Below are 26,946 nucleotides of genomic sequence, written 5' to 3' on the forward strand. Positions count from 1 at the left end.
CATGTCAGCATTTGGTTATCAATATGTGTTTTACAGTCTAACTGTCTCGCATATGTCGGACAGTGATCTGAAACCATATATGCCACACTACCTTGATTTGTATTAAAGTACTCCAATCAGCTGAGCATAACTGGGACACTAGTGAGCATGCAGCAGGCTGTGTATAAAAGATGTCCGACTGGATGGCAATTACTTACCGTTACATTTGGGACTGACGTCAGTCTGGTTCTGCATTATGTTATATGGGCAGCAGTTTGAATGAATGTATAACACTTCTCTCGTTTGGCATCGTCAAACAGATATTGTGTTAAATTAAATTTATTTCTGTATAGCCCAAAATCACAAATTACATATTTGCCTCAGAGGGCTTTACAATCTGTACACATGTGACATCCTCTGACCTTTGACCCTCACATCAGAACAGGAAGAACTCCCCCAGAAAACCTTTAACGGGGAGAAAAGAGGGAGAGACCTTAGAGAGAGTAACAGAGGAGGATCCTCTCTCAGGATGGACAGAAGTGTGATAGATGTCATGTGAACAGAATGAACAGCATAACAGAGTTACAACACATTCAATGTATATGACAGAACCACGGCAGGAGGCAAGACCAGCATCTTATTTCCTTATTGGTCTTTTGAACTTCCACCTCAATATTATCTCCTTTTAAATTTGATTCACATTTATGAACATTTTACAATCCTAGATTTACAAACTGCTGATGAATAGTTCAGTGATTGGGAACAAGACTTAGGTGTTCATTTAATCAAAAGAACAGGCAAGTCAAGTCTTCTTGTTCATAACTAGAAATATGAGCACAGCTTTTTTGAAAACTTTTTCTAACATTCTCTTCTTTTGGGCTTCACAAGGCTGACCTCAGTCATTTCAGCTTAATTTTGTTGTAAGAAGGACGGACACCAACCACACTCCTTTCTTCATCATTACATGTATATGTATGTACAGTATATATGTATATAAGGGGTGTAACGGTACAATACAGTGGTGCCAATGTTCGGTACGTTTTCAGTTCAGCAAAAAAGCAGAAATGCCAAATCCTGGCTGGTGAGACTCTCAAGGGGGTGTGTCTGAAGAACATGGCTCCTCCCATTCAGTAGTGAGGTCATGTGTTGTTACAGTCAGGTAGCTTTGTGTCTGAAGAACATGGCTCTTCATCTTTGGAGTGAGAAGATAGGTTCAATATCAATAATATAACAATCACAACATTATAATAATAATAACAATTCTAAATAAAAATAGAATTAATAAAAAGACAGGTGATGAGAATAGATTAGACGGGGGGGGGGGGGGGGTCTGTGTTTCTGTTTGTGTCTTTGTTGGGTGCATGTTTGTGAATGTCATAAGGAGTATGTAAGGATCATAAGTGTGACGGCAGATATATGTATGTGAATGATGGTGTGTATCTTTATTGTGGTGGTGGACAGGCAAAAAGAGTTGAGTGAAATTTGTGTAAAATTTAAGAGTTAAGGGTTTTGACAAATTAAGTCACAGTCAGCGGTTTGTTTTTTTATTGAGGCAGATCATTGTTCCATTGATATTATTCTATTAATATATTTTTTTCCAAAGTATGAAACTGATTTTGTGTCTTGATTTCCAGTTCAGTTTTCTTGGTGATGATTAGGGCTGTGGAGAGTGTTCTACTGGATGGGTTGTTTAGGTTGGAAAGGTTGAGAGGGGGAAGTGGGATGCAGCAGCCTAGAAGGAGAGAGAGGTTGTTGCTGATGTTATGCCAGAATTGTTTGATTGGTGTGCAGTCCCATGTGCCATACATGTAGATGTCTGTGGTGCTTTGTGTGCAGTGCGGACACATTTCAGAGTCTGTGAATCCCATTTTAAACATTCTTTTCCCTGTGTAGTGTACTCTATTAATGATGTTGTATTGAATGACTTGCATGTTTGTGGATGTGGATGTGGAGCAGATGTTTTTACAGATTTGGGTCCAGAAGTTGGAGCTGGGGGTGATTTGTGGTCTTTCTTTAAGGAAAGGATATTGTTCTGTCGGATGCGGAGATTAGATAGTATTTTTATTTATTTTTTAGTGACGTTAAACAGGTCAGATGTTAGCGGAGGAAGATCTGAGTTAAATAATTTAATGTTGATTTTGGTCTGAATCGAAGATTTAATCTGGAGAAATTCTAGGAAGTGATTCTCCCCGATGCCGTGCTTCTGAACCAAATAGGAAAATAAGACTACGGTGTTATTATGGAAGATGTGTTTGAGATGTGTGGTGCCTTTACTAGTCCATAATGAAAAAATTAGTTATTTTCTGTTCAATAAGAAGTCAGTATTGTTCCAGATAGGACTGTGTTTATTAGGTGAGATTGTGGTTGAATTTCCACCAGACTGTCAGAGTTGTAGCTATTGTCTGGTTTTTGAAACATGGATGGCGTGTGATGGAGAGGTTTATGAATGGTAAGTCTGAAATATGGATGTCTTTACACAATGTTTTGTTTATGTCTGTCCAGGAGTTGTCAGATTGATTGGGATTTGTCCATTTGTGACTATATTGGAGTTGATGAGCAATGAAGTAGTGGAGAAAGTTTGGTGCTTCCAGACCTCTTTGGGTTTTGGATTTTTGTAAAGTGGTTAGTTTGATTCTAGGCATCTTTCAGTAAAATTTGAAGATGATGGAGTCTAGTGATTTGAACCAGGAGGGTGGGGACTTGATTGGGATCATTGAGAATAGGTGGGTCATCATGGGTCATGGTCATTTTGATGGAAGCAATTCTGCTGATGAGGGTTATTGGTAGATCCATCCAATATTGAAGGTGTCCTGTACTGTTTTGAGATGTGGGTTAAAGTTTAGATGAACTAACTCTGACAGCCTGGGGGAAACGTTGATTCCTAAATATGTAATATTACCAGTGCGCAGAGAAATGGGTGGTGTTTGGACTGCCACATCCCAGCTGTTGGGGCTAAGGGGGAGAATGTTTGATTTACATCAGTTGATAGTCTAGTCTGAAATTTTAGAGAAGGTGTTTATGAGGCGCATGGTTTTGGATAATGAAGAGGAAGGAGTTTGTAGGTATAGTAGAATGTCATCTGCATAAAGACTAATCTTGTGGTACATATTTGTTGTTTGCATTCCTGTGATGTTTATTGTTTGACGGATGGCTGCTGCAAGTGAATGATCCAGAATGATTATGGAAAATAAAGTTGGAGAGAGTGGTCATCCCTGCCTAATGCCCCTGTGCAAAGTGAAGTGTTGTGATATTAATCCATTGGTGAAATGTACAAAATCCTCACCCAGTGGGTAAATGATTCCCCGAAAAAACAATTTGTTATAGTATAGAAAATAAAAATTCCCAGTTTACCTTATCAAATGTCTTTTCTGCATCTAATTACACAAGGGCTGTCTGTGAGTTTGTGTGAGATGTGTAATGGATTAAGTTAAATAGTCTGCATCGGTTATTTGATGAGTGTATTCATTTAACTCTTCTAGCCCTTTACGGAGAGAGCTTAGCGTACAGCTTGTTGTACAATGCAAACCGCTTTATCGATTATTATCAGAAAAGCGCCTCACCTTTCACCATTTTCTTGAAGACAAGATCATAAAATCACGGTATTTTCACTCGGATATCTGTTCAATGGATGTCCTGTTTGTCATAAATCTGTTTCCGTGAATACAGGGGGTGTAATCTAAACCTACGGAGCTGGGGGTAGGATTTGACTTTCAGCGTATCGGATTTTACGCTTCACGAGAGACGGCGCTTTGTTGATTCTGACTGTAAAAGCGTCGAAAGAGGGGTCATTCATTGAATTCGACCAATGGGCTGCTGAGATAGAGCCCTCCGTACACAGGACTGGAATCGAAAAAAAAATCCTTTACGCAGAGAGGGCTCAGAGAGGGCTCAGAGAGGATTCTGGCATAAAACAAGTGAAATATATAGTTATATAGCATATGAAATTACAATAGAACAGCTGGTTCCAAAATGACAATTTCGTGACCTCGCCTGACCTCTCTGTACTAAAACCTCTCTAATTTTGTTCTGCTTCACTTTATCAAAGTCAAACTTTGCAGAGAGACTGTTCGCATATTGTGCTATGATTTGGGAGAGGTTTAAACTTGCAGCTGCGTCATTCCAAAGAAATAACAATAAAAGTGCTTTTTTATTAGGCGAACCTGAAACCTTTCAATTTGAGCTGTGTGCCATCTTCATTTACTCTTAACCAGTAACATATGCACTGATTTTACACATCTGAACAAATCTCACAAGTATTCCCTTTATTATAACACCACAATTATTCAAATACACCTTGTGGTTGCAGAAAAAGACTCTTTTTAGTATGGGTATGCAATTTTCGAGCAGAGGCCTAAAAATAGGGCTAGGGTTAAATTAATTTGGTTAGTGTGGATGATAAATAGAGTTACTGTTTCAATTCGTGATGCTAGGGCTTTGCTGATCAATTTTTTTGCTGATGAGAGATAAGGGGTGATAGCTTGATGGCGATATGGGGTCTTTATTGGGTTTTAATAAAAGAGATTGTAGCAGTGTTCATGTCGATTGGAATTATTTTTAATTTCGGCTGTTATTCTGTTGAAAACTGGCGCTAAAATATTCCAAAAGTGTTTATAGAACTCAGCAAGGAAGTCATCAGGTCCTGGTGCTGTATTGTTAGGTATACGTTTGAGTGCATTATGGAATTCTGTTATAATAAATGGATTCTCAAGTGAATTTGCTTGGTTTTCATTAAGTTGTGGTAAATCAATATTGCTTAGGAATGTGTCGATGTCTTCTTGGGTTGGTTTGTGTTTTGATGAATATAAATTTATATAAAATTCTTTGAAAGGTCGTATTTATTTCTTCGGGTGTCTGCAATATCTCCCGTTCTGAGTTCACAATCGCTGAAATTGTTGTTTTTTCCTTGTTTTGCTTGATTTGTTTGGCCAGGTATTTTTTTAGATTTATTACTGTTTTCGAAATGTTCGTGTCTGAGTCTGTGTAGGAGGAATTGTCTTGTCTTGTTTGTTGATTCAGTTGTAATTTGTATTTCAGTAAATACTTTTGACTTTGTGCTGTCGGATTATTTGCACTGATATTCTTTAGTTGCTAAATCTTTTGTTCTAAGTATGTTTCCTGTTTGTTGTCTTTCTTTTTTTATGTGGTATATGATATGATTTTTCTCTTTCTCTTAATACCGCATTCCCTGTTTCCCAAAGTAGTGATGGTGCTATTTCTGGTAAATCATTTATTTCAAGGAAGGACGCCCACCCTCTCTTAATATAATTATCAAAGTCCAGGTCATTAAGTAAGGAAGTATTCATGCATTCATATATATGGACCTTTAACTAATAAAGTACAGCTTACTGACTTTACTCGTGGTGGTGGATGTAAACGCAACAAAGCACAGCAGTATGCAACAACACTATCACAGCAGCAACAAGCACAACAGGTATGTTACACATCACTGAACGGGACTCCGTGGTTCGTAAAATACACACAAACACGTTAACAGTACAGTTAAACAAAAAAAGATTACATACACACTATGACCTATCGCTGCTGGATCCGGGGACCGTGATCAAACAAATCCTCCGTGGGACAGTGGGGATTTATTCTTCAGAATTTCTCTCTTCCTATGACCGGCAGTCATAGGAAGGTACCGCTCTGTATCGGCGGGTTAAACAACAAGCTGATTCTCATTTGGCGGCAGCGGGAACAGTGAATGTCGACTTGAAGAGTAATCTTCCTTCTGCAGGTTAAAGTGGGGAGCACGGTGCAAGTTGTTTTCTCCTCCTCAGGGATCCAAAACTGTTTATTGTTCAACCATCGAATGTAGAACTATTCTTAGGGTTTTTCTTAAAAGCACCAACGTTGTTTCTGCCTCCTTTCATACGAATCGACGGTGCAGACTGAAGGTAAGCGCGTGTTTACATAGCCTTAGTGCAGTGGCGGGCCCTGCATTTTATATCTGGGCCTTCACTGCTGTCCTGCAGCTGAAATACCACCTTATAGCCTCATGATGGCGCCACAGCTACGGTTAATATTTGTTTCTAGGGGTGTAACAATACACGTATTCGTATTAAACCTTTCAGTACGAGTTTTACAAACGGAACAATATGTTTGAATAATACTAGTGCATTTGGAAAATGCAGAAGCTTAAATTGTAGGAAATATGTTTTCTGCGCTCACGTAGGAGACAACGGGCTCTGACCTCTGAACCGGAACAAAAAAAAACAACAAAAAACAGCTGGGGCTCCGCAAGTGTTCTGGGAGGCTACGCTAACTAGCTTAACAGGAAAACAACAGCAGCAACACGCATTATGCTACACACTCAAGGGCCATTCAGATTTTAGATCCAAAAAAACAAACGCAGTTGACTTAAAGACAAACTCCATCCTCCTTTCTTTGTTGACAAAGAGTTTAATCCAACAGTTAAATCCCAACTCACTAATCCGTTTCTTCAGCCATTGAGTGGTAAAAAAAACAAAGCTAGGTAAAAAAATAATAATCTACACCAAGCAAAATGCAAAAAATTTCAATTTGAACTCTTACTACTCCGACTAAGCCTCTGATGTTAAGTTCCTTTCACAATAGTCACGTGCTCGCCCACTGACCAATCAAAGCACACACTGCACCTCACTGCAGAGATGCACCTGAAAACTGAGCTGCACGTTAATGCTGATGTACTTGTAGGCCAGCTAGCAGGCTCTAACACGTCAAAGAATACGCCCAACATGTCAAACCAAAGATCTGATTGGTTGAACACTATGACAATCAACAATATCGTCCCCATTCACTTAAACTGCAAAGGGATTCACTTGTGAGTCTGCAGGCCTGGGGCCTCTGTTCTTACCTAGAGACACAGAGGTGAAATCTGATTGGATAAAAGCTCTACTTAAAACAAGTTGCACTGGAAGCAGAGCAACTGAGGAAGACAGTAGCTGTGCATTGAGAACATAAGATAATGGGAAAAATATTTTTATTAATTATCATAAATGTAGATTATTTAAGAACAATTATTAAATTATAAAATAGCTATAACTTTGTGATTGTGTTTAGGCCAGCAGAGAAGGCCTTGAAGGTCCTGACGGCCCACCACTGCCTTTGTGACATCAGGGCCGTGTCACAGGGACTCTCTGTGGTTCCTGTGGCCCTCGTCCAATGAGCCACCAGTGTTGTGGTTTAAACCAGTTTAGGATTTCAAAATTACAAGGAGGCCTCTCTTTGTTTCAGTCACATGGTGAAGTCCCAACAGATGGTTTGCGAGACTGGTTCATATTCCATGTGAGGGAGACGGGAGCATGGTCGCTAATATTAGTGTGTCTGAGGTTTGGGAGATAATTGAGTTGCTGGTTAAAAAGAAGTCAATATGGAAGTGATGAACCGGTGAGAAGAATAAATATTGTCTGGCAGTCGGGTGTTTTAATCACCAACAATCACCAAGACCAAATATCACTCATGAACTGTTTAATGGTTTCTGTGGTTTGGCAGTTAGTGTGCTGTATGAATTGTTTGATCTGTCTATTGATGGATTTATGACTTTATTGAAATCTCAGATTATTAGTGGAAAGTCAGACAGATTAGAGAGAGAGAGGTAAAAAAAAGTGCGGAAAAAGGACGAGTCATTATTTGGTCTATAGATGCATGCAATAGTAATTGGTCTATTGTGTATTGAGATATTTATTATGATAAATCATCCTTCTGGATCTGTGATGGTGTTGTTATGAATAAATGAGAGATTTCTGTCTATTCAAATTGCTACGCCTCTTTGTCTGGAGAAAGTGTGATTGAATTGTGGTGTTCTTAATTTATGACTGCTTGTAATTTGTTTATGTGGTTGAGTATTCTAAGTCTTTTTGCCTGTGAACCAATTCTACGGATGTTCCAAGTAAAAAATGTAAGTGAATTCATGGAGATGAGATGTGGTCAGTTTGAATGGATTTATGTGTGTGCATGTCTATGTGTGTGCATGTATGGGTATATGTACACGTGTCTGGGTATGTCTGTGTGTCGGACGGGCAGGTGTTCTTCCATAGGTGTGGAGCATGGATGAAATGTGTGTGCGTGTGTGTTTGTGCATGTGTTATGGGGGGGATAGGGAGAGAGATTATGCAGGGTGGAACTAGAGTAGCGAGGGGTTATTTTGTTTGTCTCGGTAGAGTAGTTTGCCATCAATGTTTATTTTAGCAGCTGAGATGACTGCTTTTTTTTCTTCTTGCGTGTTTTGTCTTCTGATTGGGAATAGTATTTTGCGTCTGTTCAGGATTTCTCGGGGGAATTGGTCGTTGAGTCCATAGTCCGTGCCTTTCAGTTGTCTGCCGTGACGTTGTACCTGCTGTTTTTGCTTGAAGTGTTTGAATTTTGCAACGATGGGACGTGGGCGTTTGTTAGAGGGTTTTTTTGTCCCATGGGATGTACTCGTGGAATGTAATGTCCTTAACAGTGTCCGGGGAGATTTTGAGGTAAGTGAATTCCTTGATCAGTTGTTCTGGGTTGTCATATTGTGGGCACTCTGGGATACCGGAAAAAACAAGATTGTCTCTCATGACTGTAGATTGAGTGGTTTATTTCATGTCCTTGTTTTCCTTAGCAACAGAGGCGAACTGACTTGTGAAGGAAGTAGCGGTGTGTTGGAGGGATTTGTTTTCTTTGGTTAGTGTGGTTATTTTTTCTTGGCTGAATTTAAGACTTTCGCGGAGCTGGTGGAATTCTCATTGAAGTACTTCAACGAGAGCTATTCCTGCGTCTAATCCGGAGAGTTTATTGTTGATTGAAACTGGTTTGTCGGACCTTACGGTCACAAACGCAGGGTTTTTTCTGCGCACAAAACCTATTTTACAACTCGTTGATGTACATCATGTGTAGATTACAGCATTTACATTGCATGTTAATCGAATCATCTTTGTAACATGAGGCTGATTTCCTGTTGTCAGTAGTTGACAATAACTCAAAACAGGCGTGTAGATGCCTTCAGGGCTAGACTTTTATCCAGCATTTGCAATTTGAAGCAAGTGAATCCAAGTTACAACAGCTTCCTGTGTCATGGCGATACATGCAAATCTCCCGCCTTGCCACAGCAACACCATTGTATGAAAACCCAAAAGCGTCGCAATTTAGCATTGTGAACATCTTGAGATTCTGCTGAACAAATTTGAGATGGATCTGTTGAATCCTCTAGGCCAGGGGTCACCAACCTTTTTGAAACTGAGAGCTACTTCAAGGGTACCGAGTAGTACGAAGGGCTACTTGTTTGATACAAACTTCCTGAATAACAAAGTTACACAGATCACCTTTTAATAATATGTGTGAAGACACTGTCTAATCACATGTCAATGTTAATTATTCCTCACAATAATTATTAACAATGATTTCCACAACATGATGGTAGGAAACACAGATTTAAACATTTATTTCTGTTATTCTGTTTCAACATTTGAAAGTCAGAGGTATCACATCTCTGATATTAGTAAATGTCTTTCTTGACAGTTTTGTATGAATAAGCACATTTGTAGCATTTGGTTCAAAATCACACCTGTTATATTTTTGTAAAAATGATCACTTCTAACATTTTCTATGAAATCATTAACTGTCATATCTTCACATCATGTCTCGTTGGTACTAACCACTTTTGTAACATTTTTGAACAAATCATGATCAACAAATCAACTCTGTCCCATGTTTATACAAATGATCAGTTATGAATATCCTGTGTTGTTTGGCTTTGGATCGGATGCCATTTATGATCTTCACGACAGGAGTCATCACATGATCAAAGCCGGTTACTTTTGTACATAGCGCCTGCTGGTGAATGATGCAGTGGCAATGTAGAAATTCAGGGAAGTCTGGGTCACCTTTATATTGCGCAATGAAGCCTGCATGCCGGCCCGTCATGGCGGGAGCCCCGTTTGTTGTCACCGACACCATTTCTAATGGTACCTTTTTCTCCACGAAGAAACTAGTATCTTCGGGCGCCCGCGTTCAAACCTCTAGTCTGGGCCTTTTCAGTCGGATTGCGTTGCCTCGCCTTTACCTCCGCCACCCAAGAGTTGTTGCCCCGCGGCACAACTGAAAACCTAGTGCGGTACGGCAGCCTCTTCCTGGCTGTCCGCCGTGCGCCTCTCGGTACACAACTCTCTTACGACAACAAATATTGTCATTTTAAAATCTACAATAATGCAAGCATTTTTGATAAAAAATGAACAGCAACTAAAATGTTTAGACGGAGCTCCATGGTGACTAGTGCTATTTTTAGAACACGCCTTGCGGGCAACTCACGTGGTCCCGGCGGGCGACCAGGTGCCCGCGGGCACCGTGTTGGCTACCTCTGCTCTAGGCGAAGTTACGAAAAGGCAGAAAAAGCACTTTCAGTACCAGGGACTGTTCTGCCCTTACACTTTTGTGCTCTGGCCCGAATAATATTAGTGATCTCGACAAAGACAATAGGATCCTCGCACTTTCAGTGACAAGGATCTTTTGGCCGTGGCACTTTTGTGTCCTATGGAGTTTGAACCCTATAATAATAACAAACCAACACAAACTCAATAGGGTTCTAACCCTTTTGGACTATAACCCTAATCATTAGTGTCACTGATCTACTGACTGCTGTAACTACTGTAGGTCCTCAAAATATGTTATCTTGTGCTTACAAATAATAGACTCAAATTTACCGTTTCTCACTTCATGCACACACAAATGGAAAATGTAATTGGTAAGTGGACTTGCATAGCGCCTTTCTCATTCATTAACACATTCATTAACTGATGGCACAGCCTTTGGGAGTAATCAGTAGCATCTTGCCAAAGTTTACTTTGACATGCGGACTGGGGGAGCGTGGGATCGGACAGGATCTCTTGAACAGTGGACGACCACTCTTCCTCTGAGCCACAGCCACCTCTCGGTTTAATCTGAACAAAATGTTAAAAAACTATCTGTCTTCTGTGTGTTTCAGTCATACAAGATCATCAATTTTGCCCCGACCCTGCTTCAGATCATTATGTCGGAGCAGGTGGAGTTTCCTGTTCGCCAGGCAGGTAAGACTCTCAGTACATAAAACAATACTGCTGATGTTTTATGGACTATTCATTATTTGGTCACGGAACTTAAACATTGTTGGACTATTTCCATCTTTATTCTGTAGTTACGGAAACACTGACTACATTTTGTGCGAGGTAATTACACAATTAAATTCAATTAAATTCAATTGTATTTGTAAAGACTCTCTATACAAATTTCAAATCAAATCACAAATGTGCCTGAGGGCTTTACAATCTGTACAGCATGCAGCATCTTCTGTTCTTGGACCCTTGCATCAGAAACTCCCCACAAAAAACTCTTTTAACAGCGGTAGAAATGTGGAGAAGTGCACCGCTGAACAAGTACCGGAAATGCTGGAAAAGCTGCACCGGTTAAAACAGAAGCACTCCGTCAAAATGTAATAATTCTCAATTATCTATCGGTTTTAGGTCCTGGGTCCAGATACATCGGCGTCTAGGTCCGGACCGCCGTCCGCCAGTTAGCGACCCCTGTTCTATACTGTGAAATGGCGGGTGTTTATTAGCATTACAAGGCATTAATGTCAAATACTGTTAATGAGTGTGAATAACTCCGCTGCATAAAAAAATCATTTTTAAAATTTTTCTTTTCAGGCAAAGGCCTGCGACCCACTGAAAACGGGTCTCAACTGGTGGGTCGCGACCCACTTGTTGAGAATCAGTGATCTAGAGTAACCATATCATTGGATAACTGATGTTGGAGGTGTTCTGGGCCTAGTAGAATAACTTCAGTTCTGTCTGAGTTTAACATCAGGAAGTTGCAGGTCATCCAGGTTTTTATGTCCTTAAGACATGCTTGAAGTTTACTAAACTGGTTTGTTCCATCTGGCTTGATCGATAGATATAATTGAGTATCATCTGCATAACAATGGACGTTTTGTTATAAAAGGAAGCATATATAAGGGGAATAAAATAAGTCCAAGCACAGAAAGTCATGGAACCTTGACAAATGTTGGTGTGGATGAAGTATTCATTGTTTACCTGTACAGACTTGGATAGATCTGATGAATAGGACTGAGGTCAGCTAGGCGTGGTACCTTATTTTGAATGTTCCAGTCTCTGTATATACTGTGATGTCAATGGTGCCGAATCCTTTGTCTGATGCAATTAGAAGGTCATCAGTTATTTTACCAGAGCTGTCTCTGCGCTATGATGCTTTCTAAATCCTGACTGAAAATCCTCAAATAAACTATTGTTTTGTAGAAAGTCACACAACTGATTAGCGACTGCTTCCTCAAGGATCTTAGAGAGGAAGGGAAGGTTAGAGATCGGTCTATAGTTATCCAACACCTCTGGATCGAGAGTGGGCTTCTTAAGAAGAGGTTTAACTACAGCTACTTTGAAGGACTGTGGTACATGACCTGTTAGTAAAGACAGGTTGATCATATATAGTAAAGAGGTGCTAACTAACAGTAAAACTTCTTTAAGCAGCCTAGTCGGGAAAAAGTCTAAGAGACAGGAAGAAGGTTTATACATAGACATTGTTAATTGGTGAAAGTCGATCATAAAAAAGCAGACTAAGTATATGCATCAGGTTTTACAGCTGGTTCTCAGGTTCCTGTGTTTGAGGATGAATCGGTACCGGTTTAGGGCAGGAGGTTTTTTATTTATTTATTTAACCTTTATTTAACCAGGTAAAATCAATTGAGAACCAATTCTCATTTTCAATGATGACCTGGCCAAGAGGCAGTAGCACAGTCCACACAAGTTACAGAAACAACACAGATACAATACAGTATGACAAGCAATGGAAAAATGACTAAAAACAACCTAGATAAAATAATAAACACTATGTACAAAATAAAAGGCAGATTACTGGATGTTATTTGTAAAAAAAAAAATGGAAGAAAGAAAGAGAAGTGAGGGCTGGTCAACAAGTACAGCAGTCAACTATAACTTGTTGCAGCTTATGTTTGAACATGTTGAGAGAGGTGAGAGCTGTTAGTTTGAGTGTGTTTTGTAGTGAGTTCCAGTCCTTTGCAGCGGCAAAATGAAAAGAGTTATGACCAAACACAGTACGGACTTTTGGAATGATGAGCCCAATGAAGTCACTGGATCTTAAATGCCGATTGCTGTCAGAAATGCGCAGAAGATTTGAGAGGTAATGAGGAGTCATTCCCAAAATGGATTTATAGACCACGAGCAGCCAGTGTTGTAGCCGCCTGGTATGAAGGGAGGGCCAATCCACCAATCTGTAAAGAGCACAGTGGTGGGTGGTGAAGGGTGCACATGTGGCAAAACGGATTGCTGAGTGGTGGAGTGTGTCCAGTTTTCTGAGGGTGGTCTTTGATGCCATTTTATAAATTATATCGCCGTAATCAAATAGAGGAAGGATGGTCATTTTCACAAGGGTGAATTTGGCAGAGTGTGTGAAGGAGGCCTTGTTTCGATACAGGAAACCCAGTCTAGCTTTAACTTTAGCCAGAAGGTTATTGATGTGTATGTTAAATGAGAGAGACGAGTCCAACCAGAATCCAAGGTATTTGTAGGAGCTGACAAACTCCAGCTCCGAGCCATCAGCACTGTAGACCTTGGGAGGGCTGGGAATGATGAGGTTTTTCCGGTCAAACAGCATACATTTGGTCTTTTTGGGGTTGAGGAGCAGGTGGAGGCTGTGGAGAGACTGTTGGATGGAGGTGAGGCTTTGTTGAAGAGTGGACACAGCAGAGTAGAGTGAGGGACCAGCTGAATATATGATGGTGTCATCAGCATACAAATGAATCAAGGAATTTCCAGCAGCTTTTGCTACATCGTTAATATAAATGGAAAACAAAATAGGGCCTAAGATGGAGCCTTGAGGGACACCTTTAGAGATGGTAAGCGGTTCAGACATGATGTTTTCAGTCTTCACCCGCCGGACACGACCAGCCAAGTAGCTAGCAAACCAGTTGCAACAACTACTGGACAAGCCAATGCTGGTAAGTCTTTGCAGGAGAATGTTATGGTTGACCGAGTCAAAAGCCTTGGCTAGATCTATGAAGGCAGCTACACAAGTCTGTTTGTTGTCTATGGCGGTGATGACGTCATCAAGGACCTTCAGTGTAGCGGTGGTACATCCGTGGCCTTTCCTAAACCCAGACTGCAGGTCAGACAAAATATGATTTGAGTCAATGAAGTGAATTAGTTGTTTATGTACCAGTTTCTCTATGACTTTGGCCAGACAGGGCAAAATGGAAATCGGCCTGTAGCAGTTCGGGTCAGAGCCAGAGCCTCCTTTAAAGAGGGGAAGAATCGTAGCCAATTTCCAGTCAAGGGGGAAAACAGACAAATTAAATGATAGGTTAAACAGGCTTGTAATAGGGGAAGCAATAATATGAGCGGCTGATTTTAAAAACACAGGGTCAATCCCATCAGAACCAGCTGACTTGTTTGAATCTAACTTAATAAGTTCATCCAGGACTTCCGAAACCTTAACAGGTTGAAGGGAGAAGCTGGTAACGCTGGGTGATGAAGTAGGCGTGTTAGATGAATCTATTTCAGGGGCAACTGCATCAAAGAAATTAGACGATTTCACGAAATGTTGGTTGAAGTGTGTGGCCATGCGTTGTTTATCAGTAACAACAATGTCATCAAAAATCATAGAAGTGGGTAGATACGGAGAAGCAAGTTTGTTTTCCATGGATTTGACTGTTTTCCAAAATTTCTTGCCGTCAGAGCCACTGGATGAGAATTCTTCTTTGAAATGACTGATTTTAGCTTTCCTGATCGCCTGTGTTGTTTTGTTCCTGCATTGTCTGAAGGCCAGCCAGTCGGCAGCAGACTGAGAAGACCTCGCCCTCCGCCATAAGGTGTTTTTTAGGCGGATCAAAGCCGCCAAATCGTGACTAAACCAGGGGCTGTAGCGATTCTTCGTCCGGAATCGTTTCAATGGGGCATGTTTCTCAATGATTAGGCTAAAGGTGTTTTTGAAATAAGACCAGGCATCCTCCACTGAGGGGATAAGATTGATTCTTTCCCAGGACGCAGCTGCAACATCTTGCAGGAAGGCCTGATTGGCAAAGTTTTTCAGTGAGCGCTTGGTCACAATCACCGGTGGACGTTTGACAGAGAGGCCGGAGCGAAACGCATGCAATAGCACAGTGGTCACTCAAGTCTTGACTGAAGACTCCAGATCGGTAATTTGATGGAGTGTTAGTGAGAATAATATCAATCAGTGTGGCAGATGACGGTGATTTCAAATTATATCTGGTTGGCTCAGATACAATTTGAAAGAGGTTTAAAGCATCAAATTGCTGTGTAACTAAATCAGGGGGGGTTGATCATATTCCAGTTTAGGTCACCCAAAAGGACAAACTCAGAGGAAATGTGAGGGGCCAGCAGTTCACCGAGAGCTCTTAATGTGCATGCTGGAGCAGAGGGTGGTCTATAGCAAACAGCAACAGACAGAGTGAAATTTGTTGACAGTTTAAGTTTTAACAGTAACAGTTCAAATTGCTTGGGGACTGATTTAGACAGCGTAACAGAACATTGCAAATGGTCTTTTACAAATATAGCCACGCCGCCACCCTTGGTGGATCTATCCTGACGAAAGACGTTGTAACCCGGTATTCGAATTTCTAGATCCGAGACACCTTTCTTAAGCCATGATTCAGAGACAGCCAGAACATCAGGGTTTGCAGTGTGCACCCAAGATTTTAAATAGTCATGTTTTGGCAACAAACTACAGATATTGACATGTAAAAAGCCCAATGATTTACGATCACAAAAATCATTAAATGACAGATTGGAGACAGTGGGACCATGGATAGCGGGCCCTGTGTTTGGGTGAACATTTCCAGAGATGAACAACATGAGAATGATTAACACATGTCTGAGGACAGTGCTAAGAGGTGATCAATTTTGTCTATAATTTTCATCATTGAAGAAGTTGATGAAGTCGCTATGAGTAGATATAAGCTATGGAAGGCTATAGAAGGCTATATGAATGCACGGCTCACCAGTGTCAGCCTGGCTACAGAGGTTTTCTTATTTTTCTCCATCAATGATGAGTAATTTGCTGCGCTGGCATCATGGAGGGCCTTCCTATATGTTTTAAGACTTCTGCCAGTCTAACTGAGATTTTTCCAAAGTGGTGGAATGCCATATCCTTTCAAGTTTTTGCGATGTTTGCATTGATTTGGGAGCTTGAGGTTTATACCATGGGGCTAATGTTGTTTGTTTTATCATCTTCATTTTCAGAGTGGCGATAGAGTCGCGTGTCAGTGAGCCTGAAGCACTATCAAGGAGGGAGAAAAGTTCATATTTAAGCAGTGGTGTATAAAGTACCCAAAAGCCATACTTGAGTGAAAGTAAAGATACCTTACTGGAAAACGACTCCAGTAAAAGTCACAGGCCTATTAGAATACTACTTGAGTAAAAGTCTTAAAGTATCTGATATTTACTCTACTTAAGTATCAAAAGTAATTTTCTGATATTAAATGTACTTAAGTATTGAAAGTAAATGTCAGGATCCCTGTCAGACCCTACACCTCCCATGGCCACACAGCTGCAGCCACTCCAGCTGATCACCTCCTGCAGCCTGACACACCAGACTCAGGTCCCAATAACGATACCCCTGGCAATATATAAACTCTGGTCCTGCAGTCTGGGGTTGTCAGGTCGTACCGTCTTTCACCCACTTCAACCCCGTTGCATCTTCTCCCTCGTGCGCCTGCCTCCGGTGTCCGTCGGTCCGGGAATCCCCCGTGCCCTCTGTGTTTACGGACTACTCAGCGCCGCTCTGCCCTCCGTTGTGTTAGAGGACTACATCACGCCGTCAAGCTACCAGCCCTCCGGTGTCGAGCCACGGGACTCACACCGTCAAGCTACCAGCCCTCCAGGTGTTGCCCTCTGTGTTTACGGACTACTCAGCGCCACTCTGCCCTCCGTTGTGTTAGAGGACTACATCACGCCGTCAAGCTACCAGCCCTCCGGTGTCGAGCCACGGGACTCACACCGTCAAGCTACCAGCCCTCCGGTGTCGTGCCACGGGACTCACACCGTCAATCCGCCTGCCCTCTGGTGTCGGACCACGGGCTCCACACCTTCACACACCTTCACAATAAAACCTGTTTATTTCAACTCCTGTCTCCTGTGGTCTTGCTATTGGGTCCTATCCGTGAAATCCCGTGACAGTAAAAGTACAAGTAAATGCTGTTAATAAAAAAGTAAAGGGTCAGAATTTTGAGAATTATGAAGTTTATTCTTTTAAGTGCTGTGGCCACCATGACCAAGGACATGGAGCTGTGTTGACAATAATTGGGTTGACTGTGATCCATCCAGGAGCAACAATGTTCAACATAATATATTGTACATAAGTATACTTTTGCATCTACTATGAACTTATCATCATAATTCTCCGAAAAGCAATATGACACTATGAAGGAGTTGTAACAGTGCGTTTATAAGTATGCTCATTCCGACTAGAGGATGTAGAGGGCAAATGCAAAATATCCACTTGATGCATCAGGTCAGTGTTTTGAGAAAGGACACCTGCCTTGTAAACTCCTATGGGCCTGATTTGAACACAATAGGCAAAGGTTTTGCTCAAGCTGAATCTGCAATTGGGCGACTGCTACCATCATAACTCCATCTGATCATCCACAACGTGACTCAAATATCAAAACATGATCAATACTAAAGCAGCACCGAAAGTAACAACCCAGTCATTACTTGAACCTGAAAAATGTCCTGTTCATCTTCAAAAGAAGTTGGTTTTCAAAATTGCGAGAATTCAGTCTCCCTCTTCTTGGGCTGAAGACTAGTCCTGCGATGCTAAACAGCCTTTCACAGGCCGCTGAGGCAGGTAGAGGTGTGTTCAGCTTCACAGACAGCTTGCACACAGCTGGGAAGGATTTCCCTAATGCTAACACTAATGCTAACCCTAATGCTGCGCTCTCGCGGCTCCTGTCAATCCTATGGTGTGGTGGCTAGCTAACGTTAAGTTAGCTAACGTTAGCCAACTAGTGCTGCAATGATTATAGCTAAGATGACTCAAATCAACAAAATCTCACGACTGTCAACACTTCCTCAGCTCACTAACTCGCTAGCAATCCACAGGTGTTGGTCTTCGTCACCACCGTAGTTTGTTGCGGGAGTAGCAGGTGCTTCCATTTCTGCTTCCATCATGAAATCAGTCATCGTAGAGTGGAATTATACTAATGTAGTCGCTCGCTAGCTAGCATCCTGGGCATCACTGGGAATCAAATAACCGCGGCTTTGAGAGCACTTGTTTGCAATTGCGCATTAACGTGACTACCCAATGATTTAACTTGCAAGCTAGGACCACTGATTCACCAAACCTGCTTGCTTGCAGTCTGTGTTCCACCACAGTCCCCGACGTTGGTCTCATGATTCATTTTGTTTCTAAAGATATATTTGATTTTGTAGCGAGTAACGAAGGTTTCAGGGGAAATGTATCAGTTTTCTTTGCAAAATGTAGTGAAGTAAAAGTAAAAGTCAACAGAAATATAAATAATAAAGTAAAGTACAGATATCCAAAAAAACGACTTAAGTACAGTAACGAAGTATTTCTACTTTGTTACTATACACCACTGTATTTAGGAGTCCTCTGTTGTATTTAGACGGCATTGAAATAATTGCAGATGGAATCACTTACTAAATCTATCTACAGTAATGTCAGATGGACTAGTCTAGAAACCTGCCTAATGGTGTGTTGTCCAGTAGAATTTAAAGGTTATAAAGTAATGGTCCGATTAGAGAATGTTCTGTGGAATGACTATTAAATGTTTAATTTGAATGCCATCAGCCAGAACCAGGTCGATGGTTAAAACAGTGAGTGGGTTTCTGTACACTCTGACAGACAGCTAATCAAATCTAATAATGTTGATAATAAACGCAGTACTAAGGCTATTATTATCAACGTCCACATGAATATTAAAATCACCCACAATAAGTACTTCATGTGTTTCAAGGACTAAAACTCTGAGAATTCAGACAGAAATTCAGAAAAGGGAGCAGGGGAGGTACACTATAACACTATAACACTATAACACACGATAACACTATAACATGATAACACTATAACACACGATAACACTATAACACACTATAACACTATAACACACGATAACACTATAACATGATAACATGATAACACTATAACACACGATAACACTATAACACTCGATAACACGATAACACTATAACACGATAACACTATAACACGATAACACACGATAACACTATAACACACTATAACACACGATAACACGATAACACACGATAACACAATAACGATAACACGATAACACTAACACCATAATACGATAACACGATAACACGATAACACTATAAGACTATAACACCATAACACGATAACACTATAACACTATAACACGATAAGACCATAAGACCATAACACCATAACACTATAACAAAATAATGAGCTGATCTTGAAACCGACAAACTGAAACTTATGTATTACCTTTACCACATTTACAATGTCAAATACATTCAAAAGTAAATCATTAAAAATATATATTTATGGATTTCCTTTACATTTATTTAAACCAAAATATATATGTGTGTGCATCAGACATATATCTGTGAATCATATTTTTACATGTTGATTTTGTTTAAATTTATATATAATGATTACTTGTGTGTGTATTGTAAAATATATTTGTGGAGAGAGTCATTTATATAGAAATCACAAAATACATTTTTGAATCCTTTTGTGTGCATTCATTAATATTGGGACTGATCCGACCCCATACACAGAGGAATACGATGACTTTGGATACACAAATAACTTATTTTGTATTCATTGTTTGATTTAAGTTGTTTTTTTAGATAGAATGACAATAGGTGGAAGATAGAATATCACTAAAGTTATCCTCTAAATGCAGTTTATTGAGACTCATGAGATCACCTTGAGTCTGTGCATGTTTGTCTGACTACCGGGCTCTGTGTGTGTAGCGGCCATCTACTTGAAGAACATGGTGAGTCAGTACTGGCAGGACAGAGAGCCGTCTCTTGGGGAGGTCGTCTTTCCCTTCAACATCCACGAGAACGACCGGCAGCAGATCAGAGACCACGTAGTGGAGGGCATCATCCGCTCTCCAGAGTCCATACGGTACTGAGTCTGAACACACTACACGCAGGACGCATCTGTTACTCTACTTCATGCAACTGTCCCTCTTTAGACAAAGAATGAAACTTGTTGTCATGCATCACCTGTTTATCTTCTTAGAAAAGCATGATTCAAACCTGTAGACTTCTTATGAATCTAAAATCTAAATGAAACGCTTTTCTTTTATAACTCTTTAAACTTTCATTTGACAGAGGTCACAGTTGGAACCTGAATGGTATGCAGACACTGAAGGAACAAAACTGCTTATTGACTGATACAATAAATGACTCCACATGTTTTTCCGCCGTCCATAGCGCCCAGCTGACCATGTGTCTACGAGCCATCATCAAGCACGACTTCCCCGGCCGCTGGACCGCTATAGTGGACAAAATTGGCATGTACCTGCAGTCTCAGAACGGCGGCAGCTGGTACGGCAGCTTGCTGGCTCTCTACCAGCTGGTCAAAACATACGAGTGAGTAAACTGGTAAACATATTGCTCATATTCCTCTTTTCCACCTCACCACTCTGAACATCCCTCCTGGGGAGCCAGTAGCCCTCACGTCACGACTACAGGTTTAAAAGAGGATGGTCCAATAATAAACTGGATACGGTTTACGTATAGACAACAAGGCTGAGCCAATAACTCTGAACTCACTCTTTAAATCCCTGCAGTGTTTCCCCCAAAAATAGACTTGTGGAAAGCTCCCATTGCTATTTCCTCATACAGCAAAAATAATCCATTTTAAATGAATGGATAAGATTAAACTTAACATTTCAGCACAAATCAATGTCCTGGGTTATTTACCAAAATAAATAAAGCACTCGAGGTATAGTTCAACATTTTGGGAAATAGATATCAAAGATAACATATATATCAACTTCATGTCTGTGAGTTCAGTGCATCGCTGGAGTCAGGATGTGGTTAGCCGAGCTTGTTGTTTTTGGTAAAGTTATGTGTTGGAACTATTCTTTTGCGATCAAAAGCAGAAGACCTAGGACTGTGGATATACAAACCCTTCTTAAAAAGAAGGGTTTGTTCATCTCAGGATGGCCATGTCATTGTGGAGATATTAGTGCATTGGAATCATCAGAAGAGCCTTCTTGTGTGCCGTCTTGACTTTAGTCATTTGATTTCTTTCCTCACATTCATTTATCTTGTCATGCACTGATGAGCTTAAGCTAAAGCCAATCGGAGTGATTTGACAAGCGCACTCTGCCGCCGATTTAACATGCTCAATCAGCCGAGAAGCAAACCCCGGGCCTGGTGTGTCGGGGACTTGTGGGACTTGGCTCGGTGTACGTTTGAGTCCTTTCTTAAAGGAGGATCCTGGAAGGAAGTACTGCTTATTTTTGTGTGTCTGTGCTTGTGTGTTCAGGTACCGGAAGGCAGATGAGAGGGAGCCATTGCTGGCAGCCATGCAGATCTTCCTGCCAAGGATTCAGCAGCTCATCAGCCAGCTGCTTGCTGACGCTACCATCTTCTCTGTCCTCATCCAGAAACAGATCCTCAAGATCTTCCACGCTCTCGTACAGGTGTGTGTCAAAACATTATAAAAGCCACGACCAGTGACCGCAAGATTCAGACATTTTGGAGAACTGGAGGCAGAAGAAATGTATTTGTCAGACAGACGCATCTCAGCTTGTTCCCGTTATCAGGGATATTAGAAATAACATTCAGATACACCTAATGAATATGAAACTCCATAAGTAAATATATTAGAGAATTTTCACTGTGGTGATGATCATAATGATGATGATTGTGGTGACAGCATTGACCTTCTTGTTGTCCTGCAGTACTCACTGCCTCTGCAGCTGATCAACAACACAGTGATGACTCAGTGGATGGAAATCCTCCGAGCCATAATGGACCGAGACGTCCCAGCTGTAAGACACGCACACACACACACACGCACACACACACACACATATACACACACATACATACATTTTCCAGGACCTGTCAATAAATGAAAGTGACTTGAACAAATATATCTATATAAGAAAGAGCTATAATTTCCGGGTTGTGGAGGAGGACTTTCTCTGGACTTTCTCATGGTTTTATGAGGTTGAGGTTTCTCAGATCTTTTCCTTGTTGAATGTTTTTTGGGAGGAGTTCTTCCTCATCTGAATTCAGGGCTTAAAGACAGAGGGTGTCATTTGTTGTACACATTGTTAATCCCCTTGAAGCTAATGTTTGATATTGTGTTGTATTAGTCTGACTCACTGGTGAGGTTCTCCTCCCCTTCCATTTTGCATGCTGTGCTTGGCTCCATCCAAGAAGATTGTGATTGGTTTAAAGGGCCAGTGTGGCAGCATCTAGAGTTTGCAGATTGCAACCAACTGAAGCTTCTCCCTTGTGTCAAGCGTGGAGACGAACTACGGGGGCAGACTCGAAAACATGAAGGCCTTATCTAGAGCCAATGTTTCTGTTCTGGGCTAGTGTAGAAATATGAAGGTTCAACATAGTGACCTCCGTGAAGAGGATCTTCTCCGTATGTAGATATAAACGGCTAATTCTACGGTAACCAAAACACTCATGTAACGCCAACAGATCCCTCTAAATGCTGCACACTGGCCCTTTTCAGAAATACAAACAAGGCACAGACGTTGTTCCCCTATAGCAGATGATAATATGAAGACCAAGACCTTTCTTTAATGCTGGCATAGCGCTGTGAAGATAGGTTTGGCTATGTGAGACCAGCGTTATATAAACAACATGACTTGACTTTGAGTCTATGATATTAACCTTTATTGGGCACTGGATTGAGCTTTTTGAAAAGAGTGAATAAATGGGGAAGATTTTAGATGTGCTTTATATTTTCCTGTACTAAATCATTATATTGCCTTTGACAGGGTAATGCTTTTACCATGACAAAAAAAATATTTGCCCAGAGGATCTCGTTATTTTGACTTCATTGCGACTTCTCCCAGAGGTTTTCTCTCAACCTGTGTCTTGCGCTCTCATTGGCTGTAGCTCCTTCGGAATCCCCCGATAGGTCCAGATATTTAGCCTACTAGGGATTCATCCGGCCCACGTCTTTTAAACAGTTCACACATAGTGCTGAAATACAATTTGCAAGCGCTGAGCCAACACCGATTTACATCTGATCTGGGATTTTTGGCGCGATTTCTGAGCTCCATTAACTGTCAGAGAGTGGAAAGTCAGGGCTTTTGTGTAGTGTGAACTAGACCCATGTCAGAGGGTCTCTTGAACATGACTGTGTGTTGTGTGTGGAGAAGGAACTGAGCCCAACCATCGGTGAAACACCAACACAGAGAGGACAACGAAAGCAGCGTACCTGTAAATGACATCAAAACATAGCAGCATGACATTTGTTTCTGGTCATTTGGCTTAGACGCTGCGGAAAAAAGCTTATGATGGTACGGAAAACCCTGATTTTTATAAATTGCATCCACATTTTGGAAGAGTGGGTTTCTGTAAACTCTGACAGAAGCCAAATTTCAAACAATGAATATGCCCCAGCCTTTTATCTTCCTCCAATCCACAAATCAATTCCACAGTTCGACACATCAGCTCATTTAGGGCGATCCAGTAGAAACATTCATTCCTTTACGTTACCTCTGCTTCGCTCGCTTTTAACTTCATTCATCCATGTTTGATATTTTTACAAATAGTTTCTTGAATTGACAGAATCATTTGGTATATAGTAATAATAACAAAATATGTCATAATAACATATAACAAACAATATTTAGTTATGACGTAAAATGGATCTTGTAAAAATGAGAAACTGATCAAATATTTTTCATTATGGTGGCAGAAATCTGGCTGTTTTTTTCTGTTCTTTTGCTGGATTCACAAGCTCCAAAAACTGAACATAAAGTGTTTGTTTGTTAGGAAACATTGGAGGTTGATGAGGATGACCGTCCTGAGCTCGCATGGTGGAAGTGCAAGAAGTGGGCGTTACGCATCATCACAAGACTGTTTGAAAGGTGAGTCCAGAGCTGCTCTCACATCACCAGCAGACATTACCAGCCAGTTTGATTTTCTGTGTTTTTTACGGTTAAATCAAACCACAAAAGGGTATGCACATAAGTCAAAATGTACACCCTACACATTGATATCGTAATCTTCGTTCTACCTCACGCAGGCTTCGCCCTCTACTGGACTCTATGGGTACAGTAAGTGGAGCCCAATGAATGTACAACATGCCGCTACATAACATATTGACCCAACCACACTGATCCTGACCGGCTGAAGGTTAGTCGCCGCTGCCCACCTACTTCTTTATAACCTAGGCCGCCACAGCGGAGAAGTAGGGGGCCCCAGCCAACCCAGGTAGTACGTAACTCAACTTGGTCGAGCCTGTCTATTGGCTTGGTAGATGCACCCACAAAGCTATCCCGCCAGGCGTTACTTGGATAGGGCTTTACCAGACAAACCATCTCCGAAGCACACAAACCGATGTTCAGTGCGCATGATGAGGGCTGTGCATTCAACATAACATGCCAACACACATACTGGGTAAAGCAGTTTACCTCCCTTTGCCTCCATTTTCCCACGCATGGGGTGAATGACAAAAAGCATCCAGCTGTATAACCCTAGGTTCCCCTGCTTTGTGCGGTCCCCACAAAGCAGCAAGCACCAGGGGTGCACCAACAGGGCAGTTAGTTCAAACACTCTCTTAGATGAGGTCAGTGCAAGCAGCAAAGCTTTGTTGGACAACAACGCCTTCAGAGAGGAGCACTCCAAAAGCTCAAAGAGACCCTTCGCCAAAGCCTCGAGCACCAATGGCAGTTCCCTCTGCGGGGAAGAGGCATGCATTACCGGTAGCTGTCTCCTGACCCTCTGCAGGATTCGCTTCATGAGAGGGTGACCGAAACCATGTTGGCAGGAAGAAATGGCTGCTGCACACACTAACAGTGGCAGGAGACAGCCCTCTATCCATCACACACTGACAAAAGGAGAGAATGCACCCAACTGAACATCCTTGAACCAGCATTGCAACACTGACCACTTTGCCCAGGCAATGGTGGATCCCACTCTTGTGCTTGGATGGTCTGCACCACCTGTACACACAGTCCAGCTCTCTTCATCCTATCCCTCTCGTGAGCCAAGTCTGGGGAGAACGACCCACATTTGGCAGCGTGCCTATTGCACCCTCCTCCTGAGATAGAACCCCCCAGAACAGGGGGATGGTACGGGGATGGGCTGCCATCATCCCAGTAATTTTTGTATACCACGGATGACGACCTGAGGCTACCATAATAACTCTCTCCAACAGGGGAGGTTTGACATGCAGCATTGGAAAGGCATAAAGCAGCTTTCTTCACCATGGGGCAAAGGTGTCCAACCCAAGGGGTTGATTGTCCTGCTGTATCAGGGAGAACCATAGCAGACAGTGGGTCTTGTATCTGTTGGCAAACTGATCCACTTCTGCTTTCTCGACCCCCCCCCCCCCAGGAATGTGGATGGCCTTCAGAAAAAAACAGGGGTTCTGAAGCCAACAACCATAGGCTCTCCGCCATCCTCAACAGGGCTGCAGACCAAACTTTGCCCTGCCTGTTGATGTAGGCAGCATGGTGTGGTTGTCAGCCCTTACCGGCACATTCCTCCCCCATAACAGGGACCTGAAAAGTGTTGGAGGATCAAGAACATTGCCTGTAGCTTAAGGACGTCAATGTGTCTGGGCTACAAATCACCTAGTCAGGCCCCACCACACCCAGTAAGGCTCAAATCCGTCTACTCAGTGATGTTTGAAGTCATTTTTCCTAGTGGTGTTCCCTGCAACAGGGGTTGTAGAGAGCCCCAGTATTGCAGGTCATCCTGTGCTGAGGTGGGAATGCTAACCAAGCACAGCTTGTGCTACTTGGCCTTAACCACCTCTGCAGACGCTGCATGTGCAGGAGACAAAGCTGTACCACCGGATGGGCAACTGCCACAAACACCGGAGCACACATTACGGTAAACGCCATCACTGTTACAGCCCCGGCAATTGCAAACTATATCCAGGGGTGCTGTCCATGTCTAGTCAGACAGAGTGGCCCGCAACCTCCATGTGGGGAGCATAACTTCCAGATACTCCACCTGTTGGTGTGGAAGAGGCCGCTTCCCTTCCAGTTGATCATGAACCCCAACTTGGTTTGTAGTGAGATCTGGGAAGTAAGGAACATAGCCCATTCTCTGGACCTAACCATGACAATGATGTCTTTGTGATTAAAAAAACCCCACCTTCACCCCTTCACCTCGCAGCAGCCAAAGCACAGTGTCCAAACACAAGAGTATCCTGAGATTTGAAGCCACCTCGACCTGAAAGTGTTCACCTTTTAAGTTGATGTAGGTGAACCTATCGCCAAACTGAAAAAGTGCCAGTGATCGTTTGATGGTTTACATACGTAATGTCTTGCGGGCAATGCACCAGTTTAGGATGCGGAGATCATGCCTGGTAAAACTGGGTTTTAGGACGAGCGACCAGCTATCTCTTCTCAGACCTCACGGCCACAAACAGAAGGCGGCATATGGGAGACCAACAGGGAAAAGTTCAAGCAGGAAATTAGATCCCTGAACACATCGCCGGTTGGCCAGCTTGAGAAAGATACAGCAGACATCACGACAATGTGTCCAATGTCTCCTGTTTCCGGTGTGGATATGAGGTCCGTGAACACATCAACGGCTTGCCTGTTACCACAGTAGCTGACATTGTGTCAATGTTTTCCCGCCCTGTCACCCTGTGTGGAGACAGATGAAGGAAGAACAGACACCCTCTTTCCGCAACCACCAGGGTTAAACTGGATTGAGGTGTATTTCGCCCCCAGGTAATAGGCATCCCACTGTTAACCCAGCAATGAAATGTCGTATTCGTTTCAGGCCGAATTCAATTCTGAGTGATAACTATGCC

General features: G+C 41.9%; 1 protein-coding gene across 1 annotated transcript in view; it reads left to right on the plus strand.

The window, feature by feature from the left end:
* The window catches only part of ipo8 (importin 8), a 61,520-nt gene that overhangs the window by 1,421 nt on the left and 33,153 nt on the right, over positions 1-26,946 (plus strand). The window contains exons 2-7 of the mRNA XM_076076173.1: positions 10,910-10,991; positions 19,932-20,088; positions 20,400-20,558; positions 21,463-21,619; positions 21,881-21,970; positions 23,946-24,040. Coding sequence (XP_075932288.1) covers positions 10,910-10,991; positions 19,932-20,088; positions 20,400-20,558; positions 21,463-21,619; positions 21,881-21,970; positions 23,946-24,040 — 740 coding nt within the window. The remainder of the gene's footprint in view (positions 1-10,909; positions 10,992-19,931; positions 20,089-20,399; positions 20,559-21,462; positions 21,620-21,880; positions 21,971-23,945; positions 24,041-26,946) is intronic.

The sequence above is a fragment of the Anarhichas minor genome, unplaced genomic scaffold, assembly GCF_050575085.1.
Source record: "Anarhichas minor isolate MPS153535 unplaced genomic scaffold, ASM5057508v1 ptg000055l, whole genome shotgun sequence".
Lineage (NCBI taxonomy): Eukaryota > Metazoa > Chordata > Actinopteri > Perciformes > Anarhichadidae > Anarhichas > Anarhichas minor.